Source organism: Scyliorhinus canicula, chromosome 1 (genome assembly GCF_902713615.1).
Source record: "Scyliorhinus canicula chromosome 1, sScyCan1.1, whole genome shotgun sequence".
NCBI classification, from domain to species: Eukaryota; Metazoa; Chordata; class Chondrichthyes; order Carcharhiniformes; family Scyliorhinidae; genus Scyliorhinus; species Scyliorhinus canicula.
In genome coordinates, this window is record NC_052146.1 from 60300865 (window position 1) to 60316670 (window position 15806).

At 45.5% G+C, this 15806-nt stretch overlaps 1 protein-coding gene and 1 long non-coding RNA gene across 3 annotated transcripts in view; one reads left to right on the forward strand and one right to left on the reverse strand.

Moving 5' to 3' along the window:
• The window catches only part of srrm4 (serine/arginine repetitive matrix 4), a 458400-nt gene that overhangs the window by 353902 nt on the left and 88692 nt on the right, over window positions 1-15806 (forward strand). The window contains exons 3-4 of one of the 2 annotated variants that reach the window (XM_038791318.1): window positions 9830-9913; window positions 13630-13701. In XM_038791318.1, coding sequence (XP_038647246.1) covers window positions 9830-9913; window positions 13630-13701 — 156 coding nt within the window. The remainder of the gene's footprint in view (window positions 1-9829; window positions 9914-13629; window positions 13702-15806) is intronic. The other variant, XM_038791327.1, reaches the window with a different exon arrangement.
• Window positions 1-15806, reverse strand: part of LOC119962965 — an 83891-nt gene that overhangs the window by 5517 nt on the left and 62568 nt on the right. The gene's annotated exons all lie outside the window — the stretch shown is intronic.

The window sequence follows — 15806 nt, forward strand, 5'->3', positions numbered from 1 at the left end:
CAGGAGGACCATGGCAACCTATACCCAATGCCATCCCGCCTCCACTGGAAGAAGTCCTGGGTAGGAAGGCATGATTGAGCTTCCTGACCTGCCTCCATTTGAGACCCCTAAGTGGCCAGTAAATTACCACTTAATGGTCTTTTCAGAACTCCACTGCAATTATCTCAGCTCCAAGTGGACTTGCCTACATATAGTCTACATGACTGGTTAAACTGTACAGGCTGTATGTCAGCTGGAGGGAGTATGATGGGCTCTCATGATCTGCACAAATCCATGGTGGGCTGTCAGTGGCCACCCTCTGCCTTGCTTCTGAACCCCCAGCACCGCCTTTCCATGCGACCCCCAACCCTGAGAAACATTCCCACCCCTCCCAATTCCCATTTTTTAACTTTCTCTTGCATCCTTGGTCTCGAGAGGGTTCTGTAAGAACAGCGGCCACACCTTACTTTGTGGCGCTGTCAGTCACTAGAGCTGTCCGCCTCTGATTGTCCAGCAGCTCTTGGCAGGCAGCCTTTCCCAATCAATGGACCTGCTTCTGGAGGAAGGGCCGCTGGTGTTCCCAGATCTGCCTGATTGGCATAAGATCTGATGTGCCTTCCAAAGAAGAGGCAGCATAGGCCTCTTGGCGATTCTCCAGCCAGCAAGTGAAACCCACACTCCCACCAGGAGATACCGCTTAATGTCTATTTTTCTGTGCTTGAATTGTCAAACGGGACTGTGTTTTTTCTGACTCTCATTTCCTGCAGAGCTCAGTGAGTACAGGAAGAGATTGAGCTGCCACTTTTAAATGCCGGCCCCCATCTCACAACCCCCCACAGCAGCCTCTTGAACCCCTCAACACCCCAACTTACTTGTTGGGGGGGTCCTTGAGCCCCCGTCATCCCACCTCATAAGGGCATGAGCAACCTGCCACTTGGGCACCTTGGAACTGTCAGGGTTGAACTGTCATGGTGCCTGGGTGGCAGTGTCAGGGTGCCTGGGTGGTAGTGCCAGGGTGTCAGGATGACAGTGCTAAGGCATGTAGGGTGGTAGTAGTAGTACCAACCTGTCAAGTGACTGACCACCCCAGGGCCTCCGATGGTATGGGAGACCCCTCCAGGTGCAGCTACGCCTGGCCCACGTTTGTGTGGACCTGTGCTAAACAGCACCATGGCGGGGTCTTCCAGGCATAGGCATTCGATCCTGGGCCTTGGGAGACTCTAACGCAGACATATTTAAGTGAGCCTAACTGCTCATTTAAATATGTAAATCTGGATCCCGTCCAGTGATCCCGCCCAGCAAACGTTACAAAACCCGTGAGAGTTAACGGCGTCGTCACGTCCCAAGTTGGACATGATGAGGCCATATGATCGTGCCCACAGGATCTGTTCTTTTCAATACTGTGTTCTAATATATATATATATATATATAGAGCAATATATTGTCAGTGAAATAAGCCAGATGCAGCACTAATTATAATGAACCTCAGTCTCATGTAACAGCATATTTATTCAGTTAATGAGAGCATCTTTCTCATGTACCTTGTACCTTGACATGGGTTCTGCTGGATTCATCATCAGAACAACTGTTTTTACACATTACACTTCAATCCAAGTACAAAATAAAGATTACCTGCTTATGTTCCACACAGAACAAAACAAGAGCATTTTTTAAAAGCAGAAGCATTAACGCATGACCTTTGACCTGGAGGTCAGAAGGATCCAAAAAAAGTGTCCTGCAGCACTTTCCATGACAGTTGCTAGTTATCTGCAACAACTCGCAACTGTTTGCCCATCTATCCAATTAAACTAAGGAAAGAGGGAAATTGAGAGGAAATCTTTTTCTAATCCATACACAGGATGCAGGCATCGCTAGCTGGGCCAGCATTTATTACCCATTCCTAGTTGCCCTTGAGAATGTGGTAGTGAGCCGTTGCCTTGAACTGCTGCAGTCCCTATGGTATAGGTACACCCAAAGTGCTGTTAAGGAGGGAGTTCCAGGATTTTGACCCAGCGACAGTGAATATCGGACAGACCAGTTAGTGGGTCAGAGTGCACCATTGTGGGCGGCTGGTCCCCGGCGGGGCGCACGAGCGGTTGAAGGATGGCACTACTTTTGTGGTCCCGGTTCGTGGGCTGAGTCTGCCATGAAGCACGGCACGGCCGCTGCAGGCCACTGCCATGCGCATGCGCGGCCACGGAACCGGAAATTCTCAGTGCCGTATCAGCACCGAGAGCTGCGAGCTCTACCCTACCTCCCTGGTAGCCCCCCGCAAAACGGGGAATCGGTGGCCATTTTGCATCAGTTTACCTGCTGTAAAAGACCACTGTTTTCACGCCGGCATGGGGGCTGAGTCTCCAAAATGGAGAATCGAGTCCATGGTGCTTTATGATTGCTTTAAAAATAAGGAGAGTGAGACAACTATGGAATGACACAACCTTGGAAGGTGGGAGTACCGGGGGTGAGGGGGGTGGTGATCGGTAGCTTGTAAAATGGTGAGCGAAGAAAGTGGGTCTAGTGCCCATTGATTTCCCACTACTATGCCCCTTTGTCAGCTTCAGGGAAGGTGGAGGATGACCCTTCAACCCACAGGCCAACTGAACCACTCAGGACCTCTTTCCGCAGCTGCTAGCATTTTACCAGCAGTGATGATCCCTCCACTGCGTGGTGACATCACCTGGTAAATCTTGGTGGCCTCCCAGATGTCTCGGGGAGGTAGCGCTTTACTTGGGTGCTTTGTGGTCCATGGAAGGCTTCCTCCCCTCCCACCTATAACCATGTCCACCTCTGCAGCAACTTGCTCAGGTACAGCACAGGAACAGGCCCTTCGGCCCTCCAAGCCTGTGCCGACCATGCTGCCCGTCTAACCCAAAACCTTCTGCACTTCCGGAGTCCGTATAACTCTATTCCCATCCTATTCATGTATTTTTCAAGATGCCCCTTAAAAGTCATTATTGTACCTGCTTCCATCACCCCCTCCGGCAGTGAGTTCCAGGCACCCACTACCCTGTGTGTAAAAAAACTTCCCTCGTACATCTCCTCTAAACTTTGCCCCTCGCACCTTAAAACTATGACTCCTAGTAATTGACTCTTCCACCCTGGGAAAAAGCTTCTGACTATCCACTCTGTCCATGGCACTCATACTTTTGTAGACTATTATCATGTCAACCCTCAACCTCCGTTGTTCCAGATAGAACAAACCAAGTTTATGCAACCTCTTCTCGTAACTAATGCTCTCCATACCAGTCAACATCCCGGTAAACCTCTTCTGTACCCTCACCAAAGCCTCCAATCCTCTGGTACTGTGACAACCAGAATTGAACATCATATTCCAAGTGTGGCCTAACTACGGTTCTATACAGCTGCGGCATGACTGCCAATTTTTATACTCATTGCTCCGACTGATGAAGGTAAGCATGCCACAAGCCTTCTTGACTACACATGTGTTGCCACTTTCAGTGACTTGTGGACCTGTACACACAGATCCCTCTGTCTGTCAATACTCTTAAAAATTCTGCCATTTACTGTATATTTACCACCTGTATTAGATCTTCCGAAATGCATTACCTCACATTTGTCCGGATTAAACTTCATTTGCCATCGCTTAGCCTAAGCCCCCAACCAATCTATATCCTGCTGTTTCCTCTAACAGTCCTCATCACTAGCTGCAATTCCACCAACCTTTGTGTTGTCCGCAAACTTACTAATCAGACCAGTTACATTTTGCTGCAAGTCATTGATATATACTACAAACAGCAACGGTCCCAGCACTGATCCCTGTGGAACACCGCTAGTCACAGCCGTCCATTCAGAAAAGCACTCTTCCACTGCTATCCTGTGTCTTCTATGACCAAGCCAGTACTATATTCATCTTTCCAGCTCACCGCTGATCCCATGTGACTTCACCTTCTGTACCAGTCTGCCATGAGCGACTTTGTCAAAGACCTTACTGAGGTCCATGTAGACAACATCCACTGTCCTACCTTCATCAATCACCTTTGTCTCTTCCTCGAAAAACTCGAACAGGTCAGTGAGACACAACCTCCCCTTAACAGTAGCACAGTGGTTAGTACTATTGCTTCACAGCTCCAGTGACCCAGGTTCGATTCCTGGCTTGGGTCACTGTCTGTGTGGACTCTTCACGTTCTCCCCGTATCTGTCTGGGTTTCCTCCGGGTGCTCCAGTTTCCTCCCACAAGTCCCGAAAGACGTGCTTGTTAGCTGAATTGGACATTCTGAATTCTCCCTCAGTGCACCCGAACAGACGACCCGAAGTGTGGCGACTAGGGGTTTTTCCGCAGTAACTTCATTGCAGTGTAAATGTATGCCTACTTGTGACACTAATAAAGATTATTATTACAACAAAACCATGCTGCCTCTCGCTAAAATGTTCACTTGCTTCCAAATGGGAGTAAATCCTGTCTCGTAGAATCCTCTCCAATAATTTCCCTACCACTGATATAATGCTCATGGCCTGTAATTTCCTGGATCATCATAGATTATCATAGAATCCTATAGTGCAGAAAGAGGCCATTCGGCCAATCGAGTTTGGGTAATCCTTGCCATCCTTCTTAAACAAAGGAACAATAATAGCTATTCTCCAAACCTCTGGGACCTCACATGTACCAGTGAGAATACAAAGATTTTTGTCAAGGCCCCAGCAATTTCCTCTCTTGCCTCCCTCAATAATCTGGGGTTGATCCCTACTGCTCTGGGGACTCATTAACCTTGATGTTTTTCAAGACACCCAACATATCCTCTTTTTTGATCTCAATGTAACCCAAACTATCTACACACCCTTCCCCAGACTCATCATCCACCAAGTCCTTCTCTTTGGTGAATACTGACTCAAAGTACTCATTTAGTACCTCGCCCATTTCCTCTGGTTCCCCTGTCCTCGAGTGGGCCAACCCATTCCCTGGCTACGCTCTTGCGCTTGAGTTGGGTTGATCGTGTCCATCGAGACATCAGCAGAGTACGAAGTGAATTTACAATGTTGATGAATAAAGTGTCCCATGGAGATCTAACCTGTAAATTTCTGATCTGTGGATCATCACCCTAGCATGGGATAGAATTACCTCTTAAGACATTGGAGCAAAACTAGGGAGGGTTGTTCCACCACCTCATGCTAACTGCTACCAAGCGAGATTGCCACAGTTTTTATTGTTTGTTTGCCACCTATTGTTATGCTTTCAAACTGTTAGTAAAAAGGTGAATATAGCTGGAGGGAGTTAATTGGACCATCACAATACCATAACCCGAATGGATGATGAAGTGGAGGAGGAGTGTCAGTGTTCTCTAAAAGGAGAAATTAAGGGAAAAAAATCAAAATTAAACTGAATTAAAAAATGGAGTAGTGCAATCAAACATACCAGAAACCAGAATTCATTTTTATTAGAGTGCACTGCATGCCAAGGTTAAACACCCAATATTGTTTGGATCAAATGTAATTGCTTTGCCTAATGTAATTGGCTTTTGTTCCAAAAAAATGTCTTCAGTTAAGCGTCAATTTTAACATTTTCACCAGAAGGTTGTGGGTTTAATCCCCACTCCAGATGCCTGAGCACATAATCCAGTCTGACAAACCAGTGCTGTAGTGAGGGAGTGTTGTACTATTGGAAATACTCTCATGATGTGGAGCAACGCAAACAGCGCTGGTTCAATTCTCATACCGGTCAAGACCACCTTCTCAACCTTGCCCCAAGCCTGAGGTGTGGTGACCCTCAGGGCAAATCGCCACCAGGCAACACTCAAAGTGGACAGCAGCTTCTGGTCTCCTGGGACTGTGGTGATATTTATATTTACAGATACATTGACCATCTTTTGGATGGGACATTAAAATGAGGCCCTGTCTGTCCTCTCAGGTGGAAGTAAAATGTACCTTAGCACAATGTGAAACAGAACAGGGAATTCATCCTGATGTCCTGGCCAATATTTATTCCTCAACCAACATTGTTAAAAACAGATTAACTGATCATTATTACATTGTTAGTGAAAGCTTGATGTGTACAAATTATTTACCACAATTCTTACATTCGAACAATATCTGCATGTCAAAGGTGTTTCTGTAAAGGGTATTTCTGTAAAGCATCTTAGAACATCCTGAGGTTGCGAAAAGCATTGAATAAGGTGTTGAATAAGGCATTGCTAGTTCTATCCTTCATTCTTTGCACAATACAGAAGGCTTCCGGAGCCACCAGTGCCCTGACTGAAGTTCTAATCAAAGTTAAGTAAACAAATTTACTTGTGTCCTTTGGAAAGAAGGTAATGACCATAATTCAGCAGCACCTGAGCTATTTTGCAGCCAGTGATGAAGACTGCTACTGAGACTCCAGCTATGACCATTCTCCATCCTGAGCTTTCCCGTACTCATATGAAACAGCAGCATTAGCCTGGCTGCTCAATGGTGCTGTCAACCAGCCACTGAAGGTCACATTTCAGCCACTCCTTTGAGACACGGAGTGGATAATTCCAATCAATGTCAAAACAAGTTGCTGATATTGACTGTTTGTAAATGGTGCATCTTCTGAGAGGCTGAGGACAGGCAACCTCAGACAGCAATACCCACAGTAAAAGCCAACACGGCTACACATAGGAGGGATGTTGCACATGCTCAATAAACTAAAATGGACAGTAGGAGCAGAACCTAAAGCAATGGATACTGCAGCAATTCTATTGACAAATACTGATGATTCCGATTTCTGCTTTTGATGTATTCAAAATACAATTGTATTGAACAGCTATTGGAATACTTTTCTATTTTGGCCAGGTTAATGAGTATAGAAGTAGTACATGATTATATTTAAGAGGTTGTGTCACTGCTTTGCGACCACAAGCCTTGGACATTTGATTTCTTCACCCAGCGATGTTAACAGCTTCCACTGTTAGCTGTTGCATTACTGAGAGCAGCTGATTCCCTCACTTATACAAATGTGCGCATGAGCGAGATTCAAACCCCCTCTGGAATTGCACCCTTGGTCACTATTGATCCTAATGTGCTCATGTATTTGCTCAGTCTGCCAACCATTGTGCCAGGCATGTTCTCATAAAAACACAGAGCCACAACACTTTTCACTGGCCAAGGCAATAGGCTTCACAACATCACAGAAATGTTGCATTTGAATGCTGGGCTGTCTCGTTAGGTTAGGGATAGGTTTTCTGTCAGACTCACTCTTCAGATAAATTTGCTTAGAAATATAACCTCCTGGTTCCCCAGTGTTGCAATTAGAGAGCTCCACATCGTTGCACTGGGGAATTCCTCTTAGACGTTCTCACAAAAGGGTTTACCCGGCAATTGCCCAGAAGTGCTAACCTCCTCTGGGCAGCTGGACTGGGTTGGGAACCTTCAATCAAAGCAATTTAAATCGCCAACTTCTGATAGTTATTCCAGTTTTACCCTGATAATTACTTTGAAAAAGTTTGAAGGAAAAAAAATCACTTCTAAATCCAGAGTAACTATAAGCCCTGCATGGGACACCCTGCACACACACCAGCCTCCAGGGACTCACCACAACACCCCCACCCATGAGCTGACTAGACAACTAAACCCCTGCCCCACCCCCACCGTCCGATTCCCTCTCCCCTCCCATCTGACCCGACCAGACCATCCACCCTCCCCATCCCGGTTCAAAATCCCTCCCCCACCACTCCGGTCTGACTACCCACTCCTGGTCCAACACTCGCCCCTTCCAAAACTGATTCCTCCCCCACCACTCCGGTCTGACTACCCACTCCTGGTCCAACACTCGCCCCTTCCTAAACTGATTCCCCCCCTCCCACCTGATCTGATCTGACCCCCATTCCACCGTTCTATCCCCCTCCCCCTCCTGGCCTGACCCAACCCCACCCCTCCCTCCTGGTCTGGTTCAACGCATCCCCCTCCCACTCCTGGTCTGACCCAACCCCACCCCTTCCTCTGGGTCTGACCCAACCCCCCCTCCTGTTCTGACCTACCCCTCTGGTCCGACCCTCGTGCCATACTGTAGCCAGTTACCTCTCTGCACCCCAGTTACTCCACGCCAATGCAGCAAGGCGCCGCTTCGCTGCTCCTGTCTCACCCAGCCTGAGTGAGGAAAGTTGGGCAAGATAGGGATTTAGGAATTACAGTGTGGGTAAATCAGTCCAGAGTGACACTTCACTAGAGATTGCCACTCTGAGGAACCTACGTGCCACTAGTTGTTGATATTTGCAGACATAAGCTATAAATGTACCTAAATGAAAATCTTTAACAGCTTCTCGTCATATTAAAATGTCTCATTTTCTATCCCCACTTCAGCTGCTGACAGTACTATTTGTTCACAATTATTTCCAGTAATCGTGACTTCAAACATTTGCTGCCTTAATTGTCAATTGTGACGTAAATGCTACTTTTCGCAATGAAGTGCTTTCTCACTATTTCATCATCAGCTCAATGCACTTTTCGGCTGAGTTACTGTGAGTGTGATTGTAGTCATTTTGCTGTTCGAAAAACACTGAAATTAATATAATTTCGCTGTTGGGGAACTACTTTGAGTTTGCAAGTCGCTTTGTGAGTTTGAAAGGAGCAGACGTTTTAGTCGCAGGGTCTGGTGGAGCAGATGGGTCCTGGCAACAGAACATTATGATTATTGGCAAATTGAAATTTATAGATCAAAATGATCATGATAGCGTAAAGCATTCTGAGCTGCCGGATGGTGAAGAATAGTCCCCAGGGAAATGTCCAGTTCCCAATGTAGCTGTTCTATGACTGAGAGCAGCTGATTCCCTCGTTCTTTTCTGCAATGCAGATGTTATTTATATTTAGCCTATAAAGAGATCACAACTCAGCTGTTATTGATATATGTTAATGTGCTCCTATTTGATTTCCTAAATATTAATTCAAATTGGGTTTTTTGTGTAAAGAATGGCAGAATAATAAATAATACACGCCAGAAAAATTCAACCAAAGTAATTGTCAGTTTAAATGTCTGAAAGCCAAAATAGAGCCAAGATAAAAGTCTTTCCCCAAACTGGTACAATCTGAATCACACATAGCCATAATCCAATTGGGTTGCTGTGCTGTTCTTTCCACACAATGTTATAATTGACATTAAACCAGATCAATAATTGTCAGTGGAAATATCTGAGACTAGCATTCGCACCAATCAAAATTCCACAAGAAAAGGCAGATGGAAACAAGCTTCCCTTTGCCTTCACAGTGACCCCAACAGCTGTGCACTAACATGCGCCAAACTGTCCAGCTTGTCCTGGAAAAAGATTGAAATTCCCATTTTGTTCCTGACAGGCCCCTTACCAAGTTCCTTCAGGACCTTCATTGGCTCTTAAGTGGAAGCAAGGGGGTTTCCCATTCTCTCCTTCCCACTGATTTGTTTGAAACTCCCATTGTGTTCTGTTAATGGTGAGACCTCTGGGAATGCAATTTTCAAATAGCACCTACACCACTTTCACTGACAATTGAAAATCCAGCCCCATATATTTTTTTCTGATCAACTAAACTGGCAAAAAGGTGAAGAATATGTGGCTCTGTGCACGCCAGCGCCACCTTATACTTTTCTGTCTAAAACAGTCTAAAACTTTCTCACAGCTCATTAACATTGATTTGGCATTTCACAAAGCTCACAATTTGTTTAATTTTCGTACAAGAGATGATCTTTTCTAATGCATTGTTTAAGGGTGAGCTTCTGAAGCTTAGGAGCATTTGAAATGTGTATGGCGAAAAAAGACTCCTTTGTCGTTTTCTCAGTCCCCACAAGAAAACGAAAGATGTCCCTCTCTGGCTCTGCATCCTTATTGATGGATCAACATCAAAGTGACTTTTTAAATATCAGTAAACTGCAGGGTTAATTCTTGCTGATCTCTCCTCCTTATTTCAGCAGATCCCGTGATTCAGCTCATTCCCCGCCACCTCCAAGTAAAAGGAAGAAAAAGAAGAAGAAATCAGAGCACAAGCGAAGACGGTGGGTGTTTTTTTTACCTGAGGGGCTTACTTCTTTCTAACGCAAGCTATCTCAGTAAAGGCTAAGATTCTCAGTTGATGGTCAGCCAAAATGTCTGTATACATCATACGCAATGTGGCAGGATGGAACATTTGAGGGGAATAACCGAGCATTATGCTGTCTTCCTGCAGCCTCCTGTATCCCACACTGGCTATATGTGTACCTGGGCCAATTCTGGGGGGAGTTCTGTTATGTGCTAATGATTTCGATGAGGAAACAAAACATAATATCTCCAAATTTGCAGATGACACCAAGTTGTGTGGGAGGGTGAGCTGTGAGGAGGATGCAGAAATTCTCCAGTACGATTTGGACAAGTTGGGTGAGTGGATAAATTAATGGCAGATGCAGTATAATTTGGAGAAATGCAAGATTATCCACTTTGGTAGTGAAATCGAGAAGGCAGATTATTATCCGAATGGCCATAAATTAGGAGAGGGGAATGTGCAACGAGACCTGGGTGTCCTCACACACCAGTCACTGAAGTAAGCATGCAGGTACAGCAGGTGTTAAAGAAGGCATATGGTATGTTGGCCTTCACAGCAAGAGGATTCGAGTACAGGAGCAGGGATACGTTGTTGCAATTATACAGGACCTTGATGAGGCCACACCTGGAATACTGTGTGCAGTTTTGGTCTCCTTATCTAAGGAAGGATGTTCTTGCTCTAGCGGGTGTGCAGCAAAGGTTTACCAGACTGATACCTGGGATGGCAGGACAGATAAATGAGGAGAGATTGAATCGGTTAGGCTTGTATTCACTGCAGTTCAGAAGAATGAGGGAGGATCTCATAGAAACTTATAAAATTTGAAAAGCACTGGACAGGGTAGATGCAAGAAGGATGTTCATGATGGCGGATGTGTCCAGAACCAGGGGTCACAGTCTGAGAATACAGGTAGACCATTCATGACTGAGATAGGAGAAATTTCTTCACCCAGAGAGCGGTGAGCCTGTAGAATTCGTTATCACAGGAAGTAGTTGAGGCCAAAACATTGCATATTTTCAAGAAGCAGTTAGATATAGTACTTAGGGCAAAGGGGATCAAAGGATATGGGGGAAAGCGGGATTAGGTTTTTGATTTGGATTATTAGCCATGATCATAATGAATGGTGAACAGGCTCGAAGGGCCAAATAGCCTCCTCCTGCTCCTATTTTCGTTGTTTCTGTGTTTCCATGATCTCTGTGGAGCCGGCCTTGCCGTGTCTATCAGGCCCTCCCCTGCCAGACTGATGGGCATAAACCATGCACCCAGAGTTTTATTTGTCAGAGTGGCACAAGATCTGGTGCGGAAACTCAGCAGTGCATCTGGAGAGATACACACCGGGTTTCAGTTAGAGCTTGATACGCTGACAAATTACGGGAAAATTCCACCCACGATCTAAATCTCGTGCATCCAACACAGAGTTACTAAAAGGAGATGGATTTGAATAACTGGATCAAATTGTTTGATAGAAGTGTATAGATAAAGGAATGGGTGAACACTTCAGGACATGGATTCTAAGTTTGGTAATATAGCACATGCTGATGCTCAATTGTGTCATGCGCCAGTAAAGGGAATGTAGCTACATCAAGAGATGGATCGGGGACAGTGAAAAGGGGATGGGATACAAGCAAAATACTGCGAATAGTTGCACTCTGAAATAAAAATCAAAAGTGCAGGAAGTACTCAGCAGGTCTGGCATCATCAATTGAGAGAGTTGAATATGACTCTTCAGAAAAAGATAACGGGTGGGATTCTCCATCCTGGTTGCCCCTTTGGCCCACCACAAGTTCCACCATGCCAGGCCATTCTGGTGTAAACTATCCAAGCCGATCCGTCAGCTACCCTGCCCAACAATGCACTGTCTGTCCACGCTTCATCTAGCAGATCACCCCCCCCCCCCCTCTGAGAGGCATCCAGACAGGGGCAGTGGGAAGCATTATAGCTGCAATACTTACCCTGCAGCTCCATGTGTCCATTCCTCCAAGAGCTGCGCCTGCGTCAGGCTCCCACAGATCCATTATCTGCACGCCATTCATAGCTTTCCAGTAGTGATCTGTGATTGACAGCTTGTAAAAAAACTATCTGCAGCTTTGATCCATTCATATCCTTACACGCTTCTGTGGCCTAAGTGGTGAAACCCCAATGTTTGTAAACGTTGACCACATCAAAGAGAGGTAAGGGCAGTGAAATCATATGCTTGAGTGATTGGAATGCTCTTAGTGCTTGAAAGAGAGATGATACTTTATGGCCGAAGAATCTTCCCTAATTTTAAACACAGTAGGATCGGTTCACATCAGACAAAATGTCTTATGTCAGTGATTTGTTTTTAAAATTAATTGATGGGATGTGGGCCAGTCCAACATTTATTGCCCATCCCAATCTGCCTTGAGAAGGTGGTAGTGACCTGCCTTTTTGAACTGCTGCAGCCATCCATATGGTGAACTACAGCCACAGCGCCGTTAGAGAGGAAGTTCCAGGATTTTGACCCAGTGACAGTGAGGGAACGGCAATATATTCCCAAATCAGGATGGTGTGTGGCTTGGAGGGGAGCTTCCAGAAAATGGTGTTCCCATATGTCCACTGCCCTTGTCCCTTTAGATGGTAGGGGCTACGGGTTTTGAAGGTGAAGTCTAAACAGCCTTGGTGAGTTCCTGCGGTGCATCTTTTAGATAGTGCACACGACTGTCATTGTGCGTCGGTGGTGGAGGGAGTGGCTGTTAGATGTGGTGAGTGGGGAACTAATCAAGCCGGCATCTTTGTCCTGGATGATGTCAAGCTTCTTGAGTATTGGACATATCTTCTACTTCATATCTGTTAAAGTCAAGCTACGACCACAAGTTAATAAGTGTGCTACGATAAAGAGAATCTGGAATGTGCTCATTTACCGTTTTCCTCACTCCGGTAGATTGGTCTCATGTTAAAATGCAATCAAGATGGACCCGGGCCCTCAGGAGGCCATATTCGGGGTTTCGGATCAGCCGGGGTTGGAAACGGGTGCAGAGGCAGGTGTTGTAGCCTTCACCTCGTTGATCTCCCAAAGGCGGATCCTATTAGGGTGGTGATCAACCTCTCCATCCTGTGCCCTGACGGGGCGGGGGGACCTGCTGGAATTCTTGACACTGGAAAGGTCAAATTTGAACTGAGCGGAAGGATGGAGGTGTTCTACAATTCATGGGCGTTATTCATTATGCACTTTTGAGAATTGGATCACATCGAACATTGGGGGGGGGGGGGGGGTGGCTGGGAGGGTTGGGAGGAGGGGGACTGTACGTGTTAATGGTGACTATGGGTGATTCCTGATTCCTTTTTGTCATTTGTTTATGTTAACATGCGGGCTAATGTTTGGGGGTTTGGTGTGAGGATGGGATTGTTGTTATTGATATGGGGATTGACATTTACATTTGTTATTAATTATTGTTCATTGTTGGGTGTAAATTTGGAAGAAAACGTGAAAAAGAAGGAGAATAAAAAGTACTTTAAAAATAAAATGCAATCAAGGATAGTTTTATTCTGGAAGGGGCTTAAGTTGTTTCCCTCCCTCACCCCTCTCAAATAAATGAACTCTTTAGTGAAATTTGAACATGCGCAGTGAAAGGATGTTTTTTTCTAAAATGGACGTGATTGTTTTATTTTGTAAAGCAGACCTGATGGAATTTGCAAAGCGTGGTTATGTCAATTATTTCTGCTGTATTATTCCAGGTCCCCTTCCTACAGTCCAGCCCCAGCAAGAAAGAAGAAAAAGAAAAGCTCCAAGAAGCACAAAAGAAATAGGTAGACAAAATGAACACTTTTGTCACACATGTTAAAACAAAACAAATCAGTTGCTAGATATTCTTCTCAAAATTGTTGCTGGCCATTATGAAGTCACCATTGTTAGGACCATAAGTGATGATGTTGAGCACAAAGTAATTTTTTCCAGTCTGGTCCAAGTTTTATATTTCTCAGTAGTCTCTTTCCCCAGGATAGTTACTTTCTATTTATTTACTCCATCCCCCCCTTTCCCTGACATCCTTTCATCTCTTTGGAGTCAGGACCATTTGGGACTCTGCAAGTGATTGAAGCCCAGGCTGTTTTAAAACCAGCTGCTCGAAATCCTAAGATGGGGAGCTCTGGAGTCTGTTCAGAACCTGGTGGAAGAACTGAGATAAGGAACTCACTCAACAAGAGGAACATGTTGGACTTATGTTCCGGCACTTTATACATTGCACATTGCTACACAAAATTTTTCAATCAGCGCGATAGGCATAATACCAAAGGGGTGGCTGTTGGTTTGAGATGGAAAACATCAGTCAAGTATTAAATAATGCATTGACAAAAACTATTTTTTCTTAACTTTCTGAACCTGAAATAACAGTGAAGGCCCTGATGTACCATCAATTCGACTCAAGACACAATTAGGATCCGAACTTTGGCTTTAATCAGCTAGTTGTTAGACCGGTGGTCGACTACAGAGAATGGCCGACCGCCGGGAACTCTGGGTACTTATACCCCGCCTCAGAAGCAGGGCCTACTTGCCTCTCGACCAATTGGAGAGCAGTCACATGACTAGTCCCAACCAATCGGACGAGAGGCACATGACCAGCCAGAGCCAATGGGAAGCCAGTGCTCTGCACCAATGGCAGTGCTCATATCCATACCACCACAGGCCCCACCCACGGCTAGTGCATATTTCAAAATCCCCTCGACATACTAAACATAGAATCAAAGAATAGTACAGTACGGAAGGAGGCCATATGTTCCACTGAGCCTGTGTGGCTCTTTCGGAAAGCAATCAGGTCAATTCCAATTTCCCATCTTTCCCCATACTCCTGCAATTTTTTTCCTCGTATTTATTAAATTCCCTTTCGAAAGCTACTATTGAATCTGTATCCACCACGCTATCAGAAAGTGCATACTAAACATCCGTGGTGCCAAAACGATTTTCCTCATATCACCTCTGGTTCTTTTGTCATTCACCTTAAATCTGTGCCCTCTCATTACAGTAACAGTTTCTCTTTATTTACTCGATCTAAATCCATCATTACATTCAACACCCCTAGCAAATTTTATCTTAGCCTTGTCTGCCGCAAGGAACCATTCCAGTCTGTCGACATGACTCTGATTCCCCATGTGCATCCACTCCAAGCCTTCACATCCTTCCTAAAATGTGGCGCCACAATTGGGCACAGTACTCTAGCAGGGGCTGAACTAGTGTTTCATTTAATTTATCATAATTTCATGGCTTTTTCATTTTTTGCTTTGAATTATAAAGAACAAGATCTCATTTGTTTTACATATTCTGTGTTCATCTATTCCATCACTTCTGAAGATTTGTGCACAAACATACCCAGGTCTACCTGTTCTTGAACCCTCTTTAGAATTGTACTATTTAGTCCATACAATCTCGCTTCATTTTTTCTACCACAACTTACCACCTCACACGTCTCTAATTTGAGTTTCGGGCACGATTCAGCAGACCTGAGTTAAAGTCTGCTGAATGGCGCATTTAGCAGGGTGTTTCTCTATTCAGCTGCACTTGGCCATTTTTTGTTTGGGCTTGGGGAGATTCTCTCCGCCAAGGCCACACTTAGAGAGATATCCCACTGGCAAGCTGAATCTGACCAGCAGAAGGCTCCTCGCAGTTCAGCAGCCCCGATCTTTCCCCCTTTCAGGCCCCATCCACGTTTTTGCCCTCCACCCCTTCTCATCTACTCAATGCTGGGGAGGCAATCAAGAACCCTCCCTCGCCCCTCCACTACCTGATAAGGCTCACCTGAGCCCGACCCCGAGTACCTGTGTGGTAGTACCAGCCTGACAGTGTCAAAGTACCCAGGTGCCAGGGGGAGAGACAGGGTGCCACCCTGCCCTATCCCCGACCACCTGGCAGCCTCAAATGG